At 43.5% G+C, this 14,913-nt stretch overlaps 1 protein-coding gene and 1 long non-coding RNA gene across 3 annotated transcripts; one reads left to right on the top strand and one right to left on the bottom strand.

The window, feature by feature from the left end:
- The first annotated feature begins 36 nt into the window (after positions 1 to 36).
- On the top strand, positions 37 to 14,913 carry syt18b (synaptotagmin XVIIIb). 2 transcript variants are annotated; one of them, XM_047392384.1, is made up of 7 exons: positions 37 to 2,198; positions 2,362 to 2,396; positions 2,509 to 2,635; positions 7,383 to 8,395; positions 10,809 to 10,950; positions 11,267 to 11,427; positions 11,525 to 14,913. In XM_047392384.1, the coding sequence occupies exons 1-7, from the start codon at positions 2,135 to 2,137 to the stop codon at positions 11,687 to 11,689; spliced, it is 1,707 nt and encodes a 568-aa protein (XP_047248340.1). In that variant the 5' UTR covers positions 37 to 2,134; the 3' UTR covers positions 11,690 to 14,913. The 2 variants fall into 2 exon arrangements, with proteins under 2 accessions (XP_047248340.1, XP_047248330.1); XM_047392374.1 differs by having other exon boundaries at positions 2,362 to 2,635; positions 11,525 to 14,912.
- On the bottom strand, positions 9,077 to 10,249 carry LOC124884461. The gene is made up of 2 exons (XR_007042441.1): positions 9,611 to 10,249; positions 9,077 to 9,534 (listed from the first exon to the last, which is right to left on the bottom strand). It is a non-coding gene; the product is annotated as an uncharacterized LOC124884461 (long non-coding RNA).

Raw genomic sequence — 14,913 nt, 5'->3', positions numbered from 1 at the left:
GTGATAAACTGGCAAACTGTCCAGTGTATACTGGAGAAACCAGCGCCCTATAAGGACAAGTGGGAATAGATGATGGATGGTGTGATCATTTTTTCCACCAATGAGATGTCCCCTGGTGAAATGAATCTATGGAGAATTATCACTTAAAGGTGTGTCTGAGCCTCGCTTGCATCACTTTTATAATTGCACTTGGCTGCAGCAGAAATCTCCATTACCAAAAAGAAGATGAAAAGCTTTTTAACCAGAAGCTGCCTTCCTCAGTGACCACAGAGTGGAGCAAACATCCTACGCAGGGATTTCTCTATTAAAAGACTCAATAGAGGAAAAACAACAAAAGACCTATGCTTTTCCTCTGTAAAAGCAGGAATGCAAATTAAGCTGTTTTATTAAGAGATTGGTTTTTATAGCTCTGTACTACAAAGTGCAGTATTTTGCTTTCTTTGGGGCTGCACGGTGGACCAGAGCATGGGTTTCTATCCCAGCTGAAGCCGTTCTGGATGCAGTTTGGAGGTTCTCCCCATATGTTATGGGTACACCTGCTTTCTACCACAGTCCAAAAACAAGCACATTAGGTTGGTTGGCCATGCTACACTGCCCCTCGGTGTACCTGTGTGTGTGTGTGTGTGTGTGTGTGAGAGCCTGCATGCATGGTTGGTTGTCCCTGTGTTGCCTAGGGATGGACAGGCAGCCTGTCCAGGGTGTATCCCACATCTCACCTATTGGATGTTGGAGATGGGGCCCCTCATGACCTTGCAAATATTTAGCAGATGTAGGAAATAGATGAGGGTGGCAAATGCCACTCCAATTAATATCCATCCAACTATGTAGAATTCAGTTTATTACAATCTTATATGTTCAGCTTTAATTACATAGTCTAATTGAATGCTAATTATGTTATCTAGTTAAATTCAGTTGATCATTGAATGCCAATTAAAATGTTACCTGTCTTAGGAAGCCCAGAAGATTGCATTGAGTCATTGACTTTGCTGACTTTATGATTCCTATATCACTTGATGGCTGTGGAGAAAACTTTCAATCGCACAACCAGTTTGAATAATTTCTGTGATTATTGTTAAATTTCAAGCATAAAAGCTATGAATTTTGCTGTTTGTAGTACCTCTCGTTGATTCAAATGATGCAAATGGGCTTAGCACAAAACAGTGTGATTAAATGTTAAAATTCTAATAGGTTTAGTTTGATTGATTTATATGATGCTTTATCCCAGCTAATGTATTCTCATGTCATCGCTCCTGACATGACCAGAACAATCTAATTTAAACCCAGTTTAATTTCAGTCGAAGCAATCATTTTTGTATCCTGTTCAATTAAAACTGATGGAACATTTTTCACCTTGCTTCAAAATATAGTTGAAAAACTGTTTACCTGAGGAGAGTTTAATAAGTGAGATAATCATCAACATTTTGTGTTTCATGATTCTGAGACTAGCTTTGTACTGTAGGTTCTAAAGTGAAGAAGAAAATGAGTTCAAATAAATGTCTGCATTTGGGTTTTTGTTTTTGCAGATGCTTTTTCTGCTGTTTGAATAATTTACAAATGCTTTGCATGCAGCTTTATGACTAAAAACTACAACATTTAAATGCATTTAAATAAGTAATATCAGTATTTAGATACCAAGTTTTGCCTTTTCAGTCACAGAGCAGTTAAAACATACAGATAATCTCAACTGATCACCAAATCCTTTTTTTTTTTTTTTTATTCGTCTTTACATTTTCTTGGTTCTAATCTTATTTGTCTCAAACTTGATTTTCATGGATCCTTGATTCCCACCAGATTAAGTTTGTCAGGTGGAAAATCTGCATGTCATGCTAGCAGTAGAGTGAATATAAAAGGACTCTTTAGTGAAGCATTAATTCTTTCATCCTCCTGCTCTCTGCAGGCTCTCTGCAGGCAATGCTACAGGAAGTTGGAGCCCATGGGGTGAGGGGGATGTGGGTGGGGGATGGGTTTTTAGGATTTAGTGCTGTGATAGTTATCCTATAGTGACCACTCACTGGCATCTGGGACAGCGCAGAATAGAGATGTTACAGAGGTATTATGAGCTGGAAAATCCCCACCCACCAGGGAGGAGAAATGTTCATCTAGTCACTCAACAAATGAGAACCGCTGTCCTGTGATGGAGACTGGGAATATGTGGAGGGGTTTAATCGAAGCATTTCTAGTTGGAAACAGAAAAATGAGTATGCAGCTTGTGAAGAATAGTTGAGATCCTGGTTCATTTTAAATGAAATCTTGACATTAGGAATTAATTTGAATTTCTTTTCTTTTTTTTCCTTGTGCCTCTCTTGTGTCAAACAATGGCTTTAATTCATCCTCTAAAACTGACAAATTCCTGTCGGCCAGTTTTAGGGATAAAGGTCAAGAATGATTTTAAAAACGTAAGTAATGATGCCTTTTCACATGATCTTCAGACTGTTACCTTTGGATATTTTTAAAAAGGCTCTGACCCATCTGTTGCATACTTTTGGTACCATGCCTTACCATGATGAGGAGTACCCAGGCCAGCCTCTGTGGCAGTCTGTGTTGCTCTTCTGCTGCAAGGGTGTGATCGAAGGGATCATGGTCGTTCTTTTCTTCTGGCTCCTGGTGCAGGTCCTCTTCACCAAACAATTAGAAGGTATGGTCTTAAAGTTTAGGTTCAAAACAAGGATGTACATCTTTATCAACGTTACACAATAAAGCTTAAAAAGCACTTTATGCCATGCTGAATATTGCCTTTAAATACATTTTTCAACCATGGTCAGAATCACTTCTGCCTTATTTCCTCACAGAAGTGACAGCTGCCATTGATTTTTGTTTCTTGTCTGGGTCAGACACCTTTACTGAATCATCAAAACACATTTTTCATCCTCTCTGGATGTACATTAGACACCTCTTCAGCAAAGGATTATGCACAAAATCTGGTTATCTTGGTTTTAATGCTTCAGTCACAGATGTAAAGCTGTACCTGTTGGTTTGTAGCTAAAGTCTAGAGATTATTGTTCAGATATGAAACTCTTCAGCTTCACTGTGTTTCTCAGTTTTTACAAGATGTGCACATGGCCAAAGACAAATTCAAAGGTGATTGGAATACTCCTATTTTCCTTTTGAGTCCTGATCTTCATCAAAGTGATAAAGGACAATCTTTGTCTTGCTCCAACTTACAGAAAGCCAAGCCGGATAATTTGTGATATATTGGTTAACCCTGTTTATTGTTTAAAATTACTCTTTTTATTGGCTAACAGTACTGTGTTTATTTTAAAACCTTTACTCGTAATTTTACTCTCATTCTTTAATAGCTCAACAAAGAAACTCGAGACCTTTTTCTAAAGACAACTCTTAAAGCTGAAATCTTGCTCCAACTGAAGGTTTTCTATGTCTTTGTTCCTGCACTAGAACTTAACATTAATAACTGCAACACGATGAATAATGGCCGATGATACCGTTTCATGTTCTTACTGAACAAAATCTAAATTGCAACACATAAGCACTGTGTAATTAAACCATACACCATAACAATTCCTAGAGGTAATTATATGTGATATGGAGGTAAATACATGGTGATCCTGGACCTAAACCTATTAGAGGCTGCAAAACACGGGAGAATTTGGTGGAGAGACACCTTCTGGCAGGCCAACAACCCTAAACATACAGCCAAAGCTACAATGGGATGGTTTGGATCAAAGCATGTTCATGTGTTAGAGTGGCACAGATACCCAAATCCAGTTTAGAATCTGACAAGCAAGACTTCAAGATTTATGTCTGATCTGACTGAGCTGAAACTGTGAAGAAGGGCCAAAACATTCTGTTACATTTGCAGAGAGATAAAACCCAAAAGACTTGCAGCTGTAATTGAAGTGAAAGGTGATTCTAAAAAAGTATTGACTCAGGGAGCTTAATGTTAATTCAACACTTTTCAGACATACATTTGTAAAATAAAAACATGGATTATTTTCTTTCTCCTTCACAGTTATGTGGTACATTGTGTTGGTTCGTTCGTTCGTTCGTTCGTTCGTCATCTTCCGCTTATCCAGGACCGGGTCGCGGGGGCAGCAGACTCAGCAGAGACGCCCAGACGTCCCTCTCTCCAGACACCTCCTCCAGCTCCTCCAGGGGGAGCCCAAGGTGTTCCCAGGCCAGCCGAGAGACATAGTCCCTCCAGCGTGTCCTGGGCCGTCCCCTGGGCCTCCTCCCGGTGGGATGTGCCTGGAACACCTCCCGAGGAAGGCGTCCAGGAGGCATCCGGTATAGATGCCCGAGCCACCTCAACTGGCTCCTCTCGATGTGGAGGAGCAGCGGCTCTACTCCGAGCTCCTCCCGGATGGCCGAGCTCCTCACCCTATCTCTAAGGGAGTGCCCGGCCACCCTACGGAGGAAGCTCATTTCAGCCGCTTGTATCTGTGATCTCGTTCTTTCGGTCATGATCCAAAGTTCATGGCCATAGGTGAGGGTAGGAACGTAGACCGACCAGTAAATTGAGAGCTTTGCTTTTCGGCTCAGCTCTCTCTTCACCACAACGGACTGGCACAGCGCCCCCATTACTGTGGCAGCCGCACCGATCCGTCTGTCGATCTCCCGCTCCATTCTTCCCTCACTCGTGAACAAGACCCCGAGATACTTAAACTCCTCCACTTGAGGCAGGAACTCCCCTCCAACCTGAAGAGGATAAGCCACCCTTTTCCGGTCGAGTACCATGGCCTCGGACTTGGAGGAGCTGATCCTCATCCCAGCCGCTTCACACTCGGCTGCGAACCTCCACAGCGCATGCTGTAGGTCTTGGCTAGAGGGGGCCAGCAGGACCACGTCATCCGCAAAAAGAAGAGACGAAATCCACTGGTCCCCAAACCAGACCCCCTCCGGCCCTTGGCTGCGTCTAGAAATCCTGTCCATAAAAGTTATGAACAGGACCGGCGACAAAGGGCAGCCCTGCCGGAGTCCAACATGCACTGGGAACAGGTCCGACTTAGTGCCGGCAATGCGGACCAAATTCCTGCTCCGCTCGTACAGGGACCGGATGGCCCCTAATAAAGGGCCCCCGATTCCATACTCCTGGAGCACCCCCCACAGGGCATCACGAGGGACACAGTCGAATGCCTCCTCCAGGTCCACAAAACACATGTGAACCGGTTGGGCAAACTCCCATGAACCCTCAAGTACCCTGTAGAGGGTATAGAGCTGGTCCAGTGTTCCACGGCTGGGACGAAAACCACACTGTTCCTCCTGAAGCCGAGGTTCGACTATCGGTCGGACTCTCCTCTCCAATACCCTGGCGTAGGCCTTACCAGGGAGGCTGAGGAGTGTGATCCCCCTGTAGTTGGAACACACCCTCCGGTCCCCCTTCTTATAAAGGGGGACCACCACCCCAGTCTGCCAGTCCAGAGGCACTGTCCCCGACCGCCACGCAATGTTGAAGAGGCATGTCAACCATGACAGCCCTACAACATCCAGACACTTGAGGTACTCAGGGCGGATCTCATCCACCCCCGAAGCCTTGCCACCGCGGAGCTTTTTAACCACCTCGGTGACTTCAGCCTGGGTGATGAAAGAGTCCAACCCCGAGTCCCCAGCCTCTGTTTCCACCACGGAATGCGTGATGGCAGGATTGAGGAGATCCTCGAAGTACTCCTTCCACCGCCCGATAATGTCCTCAGTCGAGGTCAGCAGTCTCCTGCCCCCACTATAAACAGTGTTGGCAAAGCACTGCTTCCCCCTCCTGAGGCGCCGGACGGTTTGCCAGAATCGCTTCGAGGCCAACCGGTAGTCCTTCTCCATGGCCTCACCGAACTCTTCCCAGGCCCGGGTTTTGCCTCTGCCACAGCCCGGGCCGCAGCACGCTTGGCCTCACAGTACCCGTCAGCCGCCTCAGGAGTCCCACAAGCCAACCACAGCCGATAGGACTCCTTCTTCAGCTTAACAGCATCCCTTACTGCCGGTGTCCACCACCGGGTTCTGGGATTGCCGCTACGACAGGCACCGCAGACCTTACGGCCGCAGCTATGGGCAGCAGCATCGACAATAGATGCAGAGAACATGGTCCACTCGGACTCTATGTCTCCAACATCCCCCGGGATCTGGTCAAAGCTCTCCCGGAGGTGGGAGTTGAATACATCCCTGGCCGAGGGCTCCGCCAGGCGTTCCCAGCAGACCCTCACTATGCGCTTGGGCCTGCCAAGTCTGTCTGGCTTTCTCCTCCTCCAGCGGATCCAACTCACCACCAGGTGATGATCAGTGGACAGCTCAGCCCCTCTCTTCACCCGAGTGTCCAAAACATGCGGCCGAAGGTCTGATGATACGACAACAAAGTCGATCATCGACCTCCTGCCTAGGGTGTCCTGGTGCCAAGTGCACGGATGGACACCCTTATGTTTGAACATGGTGTTCGTTATGGACAATCCGTGACTAGCACAGAAGTCCAATAACAAAACACCACTCAGATTCAGATCGGGGAGGCCATTCCTCCCGATCACGCCTCTCCAGGTGTCACTGTCGTTCCCCACGTGGGCGTTGAAGTCCCCCAGCAGAATAATGGAGTCCCCGGGAGGGGCACTATCCAGCACCCCCGACAGGGACGCCAAGAAGGCAGGGTACTCTGCACTACCACTCGGCCCGTAGGCTGAAATGATAGTCAGAGACCCGAAGGCGCAGGGATACAACCCTCTCATCCACTGGGGTAAACCCCAACACGAGACGGCTGAGCTGGGGGGCAACAAGCAAACCCACACCAGCCCGCCGCCTCTCCCCGTGGGCCACTCCAGAGTAGAAGAGAGTCCAACCCCTCTCAAGGAGATGGGTTCCAGAGCCCACGCTGTGCGTGGAGGCGAGCCCGACTATTTCTAGTCGATATCTCTCGACCTCCCGCACAAGCTCAGGCTCCTTCCCCCCCAGCGAGGTGACATTCCACGTCCCTAGAGCCAGCCTAAGCATCCGGGGATCGGGCCGCTGAGGTCTCCACCTTCGTCCGCCACCCAATCCTCTTTGCACCGGTCCATTGTGTTGGTGTCTCAAACAAAAACAAAATACACTGCATGCACAGTTCTGGATTTCAGCTGACTCATTGCAACAGCTTCAAACTTCTTTTCAGCAATCCAGTTGTAGAAATGCTACATTTACCGTGAATGTAGTGCTGAGTGCCCTAATCTAAACCACTCTTCAGCTTTTAGACTGATGACTTCACATTTGACTAGAACATTTTGGTAAGCAGGGGTATTCGTGGTAAACTAAAGTTGCCAATGCCTTATAGCTACAAAACACACCTAAATCATCAGCCCTTTTATTTTGCCCTTTTGTGTAAAATCTTAGTACTGAAAGAGGATGTTCTTTCAATTTACCTTGACCTGAAAGCAAGTAGATCAAATCTCTAACAGGGCTCTTTCTTATTCCTGCAGTTCATCTTCAGGTTCTTCTTCTGGTTGGACTGATCATGTTTTGTCTGTCTCTGATCCTGGGATGTGTTCTGTGCTGGAAGAAAAGTGACATTTGTACAGCAATCACTAATTCATTCACACCATCGCAGGCTTCTGTTGAAACTGTAACTCCTGTTCAGGATCCAAGATCCTCAGACGAAACCACTGGATCCAGGCAGCTGTGCGAGGAGCTGTATGGAGAAGTGCTGGAATATCCTTCCACATTCACCAGTCCTACTCCCTCTGAGAGTGGACATTTCTCTCAGGCATTTTCTAATCAAACTCAACCTGCCAGTGATGAAAATGAGCAGGGAACATCTCATTTTTCCCTGCGTCGCTTCAGCTCCCCACTGCAAACAGCACCACTTTATAAACCCATTCACCCAAGCCGTGCATCCCTGCCTTTGTTGCCCAAACTGGGAATGCTGACCAGAACATGTAAGGCCATGCAGAGGCGCTGCACGGTGGCCGGAGATTATAGATCTTCCGACGAACGCAGCAGACTCACTTGGTCCAGTATGAACTCAAAATTAATTCCTGAAAAGCCAATTCCCCTGGTTCCACTGAGCTATGGCTCCAGTGCATCCTGTAAACCACCATTATCCAAACTTTGCCTCCATTTCACTGTGGCCTTCTCTCTGGAGCAACAAACATTAACAGTCACTGTCTTAAACCTCACTGGGAGACCTCAGAGACTGGAGGACGTGACCGTCCTGGGCTGTCTACCACCCTTGTACACCTGTCCGTCTCCAGCCGCAACTCAGAGCAGCTGCAACCCTGAATCCAACAGCCTGGTGCTGATTCTGAAGGTGAGCTCTGTGAACGAGCTCAAAAACTGTGAACTCCAACTAGCTCTGTATGTGCCGAAGGAACAGAGCCAAAGAGCCACTGCTTTAGGTGAAGTGGTGGTGAAATGTGGAGAAAGAGACTGGAGATCAGAGCATTCATTTCACTTCATTAAAGAACTTGACCAAAACAACGTACATATTGAAAAGGTATGTCTGTTTTAATGTTTAAAATGTCACCTTGTTTTATAGTTTATCATACGTTATTGTTTTCTTCTCGATAGACCAACAGACTTCCTGGAAACAGAACTTGCTCCGTCATTCATATCAGTTGACCAAAAGTCTTTCGATGATCAAGGTTTCCCCAACCCTGAACATTGGACAGAGCCCGCATGTTCAGATGTTACGTTTCTCCAACAAACCTCACTCAAAGCAATTATTTACCTCGAAATCCTTCTATCAGACGTGCAGAATTTAAATAAGGCATGTTGAAGCAAAGAAACATGCAGAGGAGTGTTCTTTCAGGATCAGGGTAGGGAAATACGCATCAGTGTAAGAATATATGACATTAACTAAGGCCAGTAGATACCCACTGATCCATACTATGGTACACTGCTGCACTGATAATATAGTACCAACACAATTAGCTAAAAATGCATACAGGTAAGGTCAATTTAAATGGTTAGGATATTGTACCAGTCTTTAAACAATAAATGTAGATTAAAATACCCTTTCAAACAATTGTATGTGTGCTTTGCATTTCTATACAATGCAATGGAGAGACCCTGCCTGCAACAATTAAGATTCACTCACCTCAGCATACTGAATGCTGGGAGTGTCATTTTCGATATAGCACTGACCCACATACAGAGAACACTCAGAGGAAACAAGTTGAAAGTGTAACAGTGTTTATTTACAGTATGTGAACACAGGGACATGAATGGGTAAATTCGCCAACTGAAAGAGAGGGGAAGAGAACTGGTGAAACAGGGAACTGTGTTAACAAAAACGATACTAAACAAGAAAGTGTCTAAGTAAATGCCGTCAGGTCGCCAGGGGTAGAGGGAGTCAGAACCTGGGTGTGCGAAGCTATGTTGTCCAGATGCTTCAGTACGAGCTGGGAAGTGAATACTGGTGAGTTCATAAGAGAGTTCAATGTTCAGGTACTTGCGTTGGAGGGTGGTCAGGGTATGCCTCTGCCTTGGATCAGGAGTCAGGAATTTCCAGAAAGCTGCCAGCTTAATCCAAAACACGAAATCCAGAACGTAATCCACAAAACGTAGGTAAACCTGAGCGTCTAGGAAATCACTGGAGCCAAAGACGAAGCTCAACAAGGTTCAGGTTTCAGCCTGCAAAAAATCAAACACAACGTCAGCAAAGATTCATGGAACGAAGCATAGCTTGGGTAGTGGCTAGGTTTGTTACCACTGAAGGCAAACACTCTGGCATCGAAGTGCTGGGAGCCTCCTGCTTAAATACTCCTCAAGGCAATCAGCAGATCAGTCGCACCTGTCACCCCGTGCACCTGAGAAACTCTGGAACCATCTGAAAGCTAAAAACAAAGTGAACACACACACACACAAAAACCCAGAACCCTGACAGGGAGTATCTCCAACTGCCTGACATATGTTTTGGTAAATTCAGCTAGGTTTTATTTGACTACTTTGGGGCCCTCGTAGACTGTAAACAAACACTGAACTTTCATCTCAAATTGGTCAGGCAATCATTTGTTGCAAAATTCACATTTTCACATAGCTCAAAGTACATTTGACGCCACACATCCCAGTACACACATGCTATACACAACACTAGTGCGTCTTAAGCTATAAACACACTTTATGCATGTGACAGTATGGGGGGGGGGTCATGATTGGAATAAGCATCTGATGGTGAAATGTAGAACCAGGAAGTAGGGTACCTGAGGACGTCTAAAGCCCATGACAGTGTTGTAGAAAAATTTGTTTTTACCAAGACAGAGACCGATGATTGTTACTCAGAATCAGCTTTATTTTAATCTTGCAAGAGAGAACGATTTTTTACAGCATTGGAGATATGCTCAGTAGTGCTGCCAAATCATTCTGCCTAGACAAAGCAAAAGTTCTCCTATGAGCTACAACAGTTTTCAAGGTGCCTCTCATGAGACCTGTTGTCCTAGACATAATCTTAACAGTGTGGCGTACATATTATCTCACACAGCTGCAAGCAGAAGGCTGAGAAACCATTACTCTAAGACTAAATAAGAGAAGAATGGAACAACACCTGAGGGGTTCTAATACTTTTGTCAGTTCCTGTAGAGTATCAAAGAGCAAATCAAGCAAGGCACTAAAAATTTCCATAACAATAGCATTTACTAGGAAAGAAGCATAAAACCTAGAACCTAACTATGAAAAAGCCCTCCCAACAATTACAGTCTGAGTTTTTGTTGGAAGTAGTTCAATGAGTTACGATTGAAACGAATCATTGCTACACCTGCAAATGCTGTAAGTTTGTAAGCTGTTTTTTATATTAAGTCATTTTATGTTTGCCTATGTAGAATTAAGCTTTGCATTTAATTTCTTCTTCATTAAAATTCACTTTTTTCTCTGAACGTTTATCCACTAAATTTAGAGTCTGATCTCAACAGGATGCACTGATATGTAAAGAGCGGAGCTGTCCACCCCAGATCCTCATTGCACTTGAATATCAAGTTCGGACCCACTCTATTAGAACCACGGTCCTCAGTGTTGACAACCTGGACAGCCTTGCTCAGACATCTGCAGCAGCAGGTAAAACCAGCTTGGAGTTCCTTCGATTTGACAAAAGGTGTACTTAAACATAAAACCATTCTGTAACTGTGTGTGGGCAGAACTTACTTTTGATTTTTAGGGGCAGAGGTAAAGTAATTCCCCATGTTTGCGTTTCATGTTCAGGGGATTAGGCGATGTCTCGCAGAAGCTAAATGCAGCAGGAGATCATCCCTTTTTATAATGTCATTGTAGTGGTAATCCTTCCCCATTTTCAATCCTTCGTAAATGTTCCAGTACCACACTCTCACACTTAAATCTATATAATGGTTTGTAATGTTTTTGTACCTGCGCACAGACTACCAGGTGCAGATCAATCTGCACCATGATGGAGTTTTGATCAGCAGCAGAGAAACTCATCGACATTCCTGCCCCACATGGAGCTCTTCCTTCGTGTTTGAGCTGCCTCCAGGAGACATTAATCAGCTCCCCATCTCGCTTCAGTTTATAATTATGCAGGTGATGATTTGCTTTTAGAACAACATTAATGTTGAACATGTAAAACGGTGCTAAATCCACTTCAACTTAAACATCTTTATCTTTTCTCATGCAACAGAATCAAACGCTTTCAGAGGCTAAAGTTGTTGGTCGAGTCCTCATCGGTGCAGGTGCTGCAGAAGCGGGACGTGCTCACTGGAGGGACGTGTGCAGCCTGCATGTGGAGCTGGTACGCCTGCACATTGTTCACGCAGAGCCACCGAAGGCCACAGCTCTTTGCTAAGTGTTTTGTCACCTTTTAAAGAAGGTCTGTTGTTGCTCTTCTTCGGGCATCAAAAATACATTCATGGTTCAAAAATAAGTATGCCCTAAACTCTAAGATGTCAGGATATAATAAAGCTCACACGGTTGCCACATTGTTTGCATTGCTCTGATGTATTAAATTCTACATGTGAAACAGCGTTTCATGTTTTTTGTGAAAGTAATATGTCTCAATGAGTACATAGGACATTTAAAACTTAAAATATAGCCTCATTAATTATATATATATATTCTAGGCAAAGTTTAAAAGATGAGTTTTAGAACACTGCAATACACACACTATTTACAAGTCTTAGAAAAGTCCTGGAAAAAAGAGAAAAAGTCACAAAATATTGATCTCAGCACTCAGTGTTTATCAATAAATGCTAATTCAAAGTTACTCAGGGTTTTAGTCAGATATTCGCTTGCCCTTCCTTCTGAATATCTGTAATTTACCAGTTCTGCAAAGGAAAACTGAATCAATATCTTTGTAGGCTTGGGAATTTCTGTGAAATCAGAAAAAACATTTATTGATTAAATGGTAATTACAGGTTATTTTATCCATGAATTGAGTTACTAAGGTGCCCAGTGAAAGACTTCAAACCATCTGAACTTGTAATTTTGTAACTTTACAGCCACAAACTGTAACCTATTTTGTTAGGATTGTATACGATAGAAAATACCACACCACAGTGAAGTAAAAAAAAAAACTGCATGGTTTTCCTTTTTATATTTTTATTTGTAAAACAAAGTGTGGTGGGCATTTGTGTTTAGCCCCTTTAATCTGATTCCCCTAAATGAAATCCAATGTAACCAACTACCTTCGCAAGTTGCCAAATTAGTAAATAAAGCCTACCTTTGCGCAATTTCATCTCAGCTGTTTTGTGAGAAAGCTCAGAGGCTTCATCTCACAGAGAACTGTTCATTACCTCATCTGATAATGGAACGAGGATGGCACAACTGAACCCTACTGAGACATGGCCACGCACCTGAACTGACAGGACACGCAAAGCATTAATCATAGAAGCAGCCTAGAGACTTATTCTGGAGAAGCTGCACAGATTCACAGCTCAGCTTGGAGAATTTCTCAACAAAACTGTTGTGCACTGTAGAAATTTGAGTTTTATGGAAGAGTGGCAATAAGGAAATCTATTGTTAAAAGAAAAACAAGTGGTCCTGTTTGCAGCCACAAAGTCATGTAGGGAACCCAGCAAACATGTGGAACAACGTACCCTGATTAGATGAGACTTATACTGAACTCTTATACTGCCACCACCACGTTTTACTGTGGGAATGCTTTCCTTAGCAGGAATAGGGAAGCTGATCAGAGCAGGTAAGAAGACAGCTAAAATAATTAGAGGCCATTTCTGGAACAAAACCTGCTAGGGGCTGGAGAAAACTTGAGATTGAGGTGGAGGTTCATCTTCCAGCAGGACAACAAACCTAAACACATAGAGAGAGCTACAAGAAAATGGTTTAGATCAAAGCATATTCTTGTGTTAGAATGACCCAGTCAAAGTTCAGACCTAAATCAAATTGAGAATATGTGGCAAAACTTGAAAATTTTTATAGACAGTGGTCCAGTTTGAGATGTTTTGCAAAGACGACTTGCAGCTGTAATTGCATCTAAAGGTGGTTCCACATGGGATTGATTCAGGGGGATTGAATACAAATGCACACCAGACATTTTTAGATTTAGTAAAGCAATTTTGAAAAACATGTAATGTTTTCCTTTCACTTTTAAATTATTTATTACTTTTTGTTGGTCTATCACATAAAACTTCAATAAAATAAATTGAAGTTTGGAGTTGCAACGTCAGGGAGATGAATATTTTTGCAAGGCAGTGTGAAGATAAAATGTGGGCGACTGTAAAATTACATTGACAAAATACACATAGTATACATAAAAGTCCTTACATAAATGATAGTGTTACTGATGTAACAAGCACAAAGCCAGCTGGAGCTTGAAAAAATGAAGGCTTACTCAGTGTGATTGTAAAGTTGAATACTGCTAGTTTTTCCAGATTGTGAAGACCTCCCAGACACCTAACAAAAGCCTTTGCTCCTCTTCATTTTAGCCTTAACCACAGCCTTCACCTTAACCATGTTTCTAGGGGCTGCATAAGCATTCGATTGAAATGAAAGCAAAAAAAAATAAAACCGTTCCCATAGCTGCGCCCTAATTGGTTTTCTGCTGCCTATTTTTATGTCCAGTCAATGGGGATTGGATGCCCCTGTGAGAGTCCAATGGAGGCATTAAGGCTGGGTGATGATGCTGAAGTTCGGTGCTAAACTAAAGGGCTATATAATAGTTTATGAAAGAAGTCTGTAATATTTAAATATTTGATACTTAGATTGGTCAAACCTGAACTGGATAATTCTACACCTAACAGAAGCTCCTCAAAGTGCAGTGTGAGATTTATGAAACCGTTATTTTGTTTGTGACAACACAAAAAGGCCACTTTAATGCTGTTTTGGTTCCAGATCTAACATGAATTGGTACAGAAGAAAAATTTTTAATATATAGACAGACCTGAACAGAAATATTCTAAATTGATTATACATTTGTGTGATTTTCTGAGACCTTTTTGTAAAAACACAATAAAAATAAATGTGGACTCTTCTTCAAAATCCTTTCTCATCTCTTCATCATTCTGTGCTCTTCTCATGGAATCTAATAAGCAGGCAACATTGATGCAGAGGCTGCCACTGCGTTTAGTACAGAGGTTCATTTTATGATGGTGACGCATTGTAACTCAGTCCCATCCTCTTACATTTTGAGTCAGATGTGCTCTGGCTGAGCAGTTCACTCCTCAGCTTCATATCCGATTATTTACCATGAGGGGGAGAGAGAGTTGTTTCTGAGATTATTGCTGAAACATGTTTCACGTGGAGTTTTAGGGGTTATGCACGCGGACCTTAACCCCTCCCCTCGTACTGAATGCAGTTTGATTAAAGTAGAAGGGATTTGCACTGTCTGCACATATGCGGACATATAGGTAACGGAATGGGACGCTCTCTTGATTGGATGAGATTATGTGTGAACCATGACATTAAATCTTACCAGTTGCAGATATTTCTACTTAATTACTGACACATTTCAATATGCAGACACAAAACCATTGCATATTTTTCTGTTTGATTGGAAGCTGGACATAAAAAGATGTTTGAAATACATTTTAGAGTTTATAAAACCTGCAGTTTCAA

This window comes from Girardinichthys multiradiatus, chromosome 2 (assembly GCF_021462225.1).
Source record: "Girardinichthys multiradiatus isolate DD_20200921_A chromosome 2, DD_fGirMul_XY1, whole genome shotgun sequence".
In the NCBI taxonomy this organism is placed as follows: domain Eukaryota; kingdom Metazoa; phylum Chordata; class Actinopteri; order Cyprinodontiformes; family Goodeidae; genus Girardinichthys; species Girardinichthys multiradiatus.
This window is presented reverse-complemented; position numbering and strand designations above follow the sequence as displayed.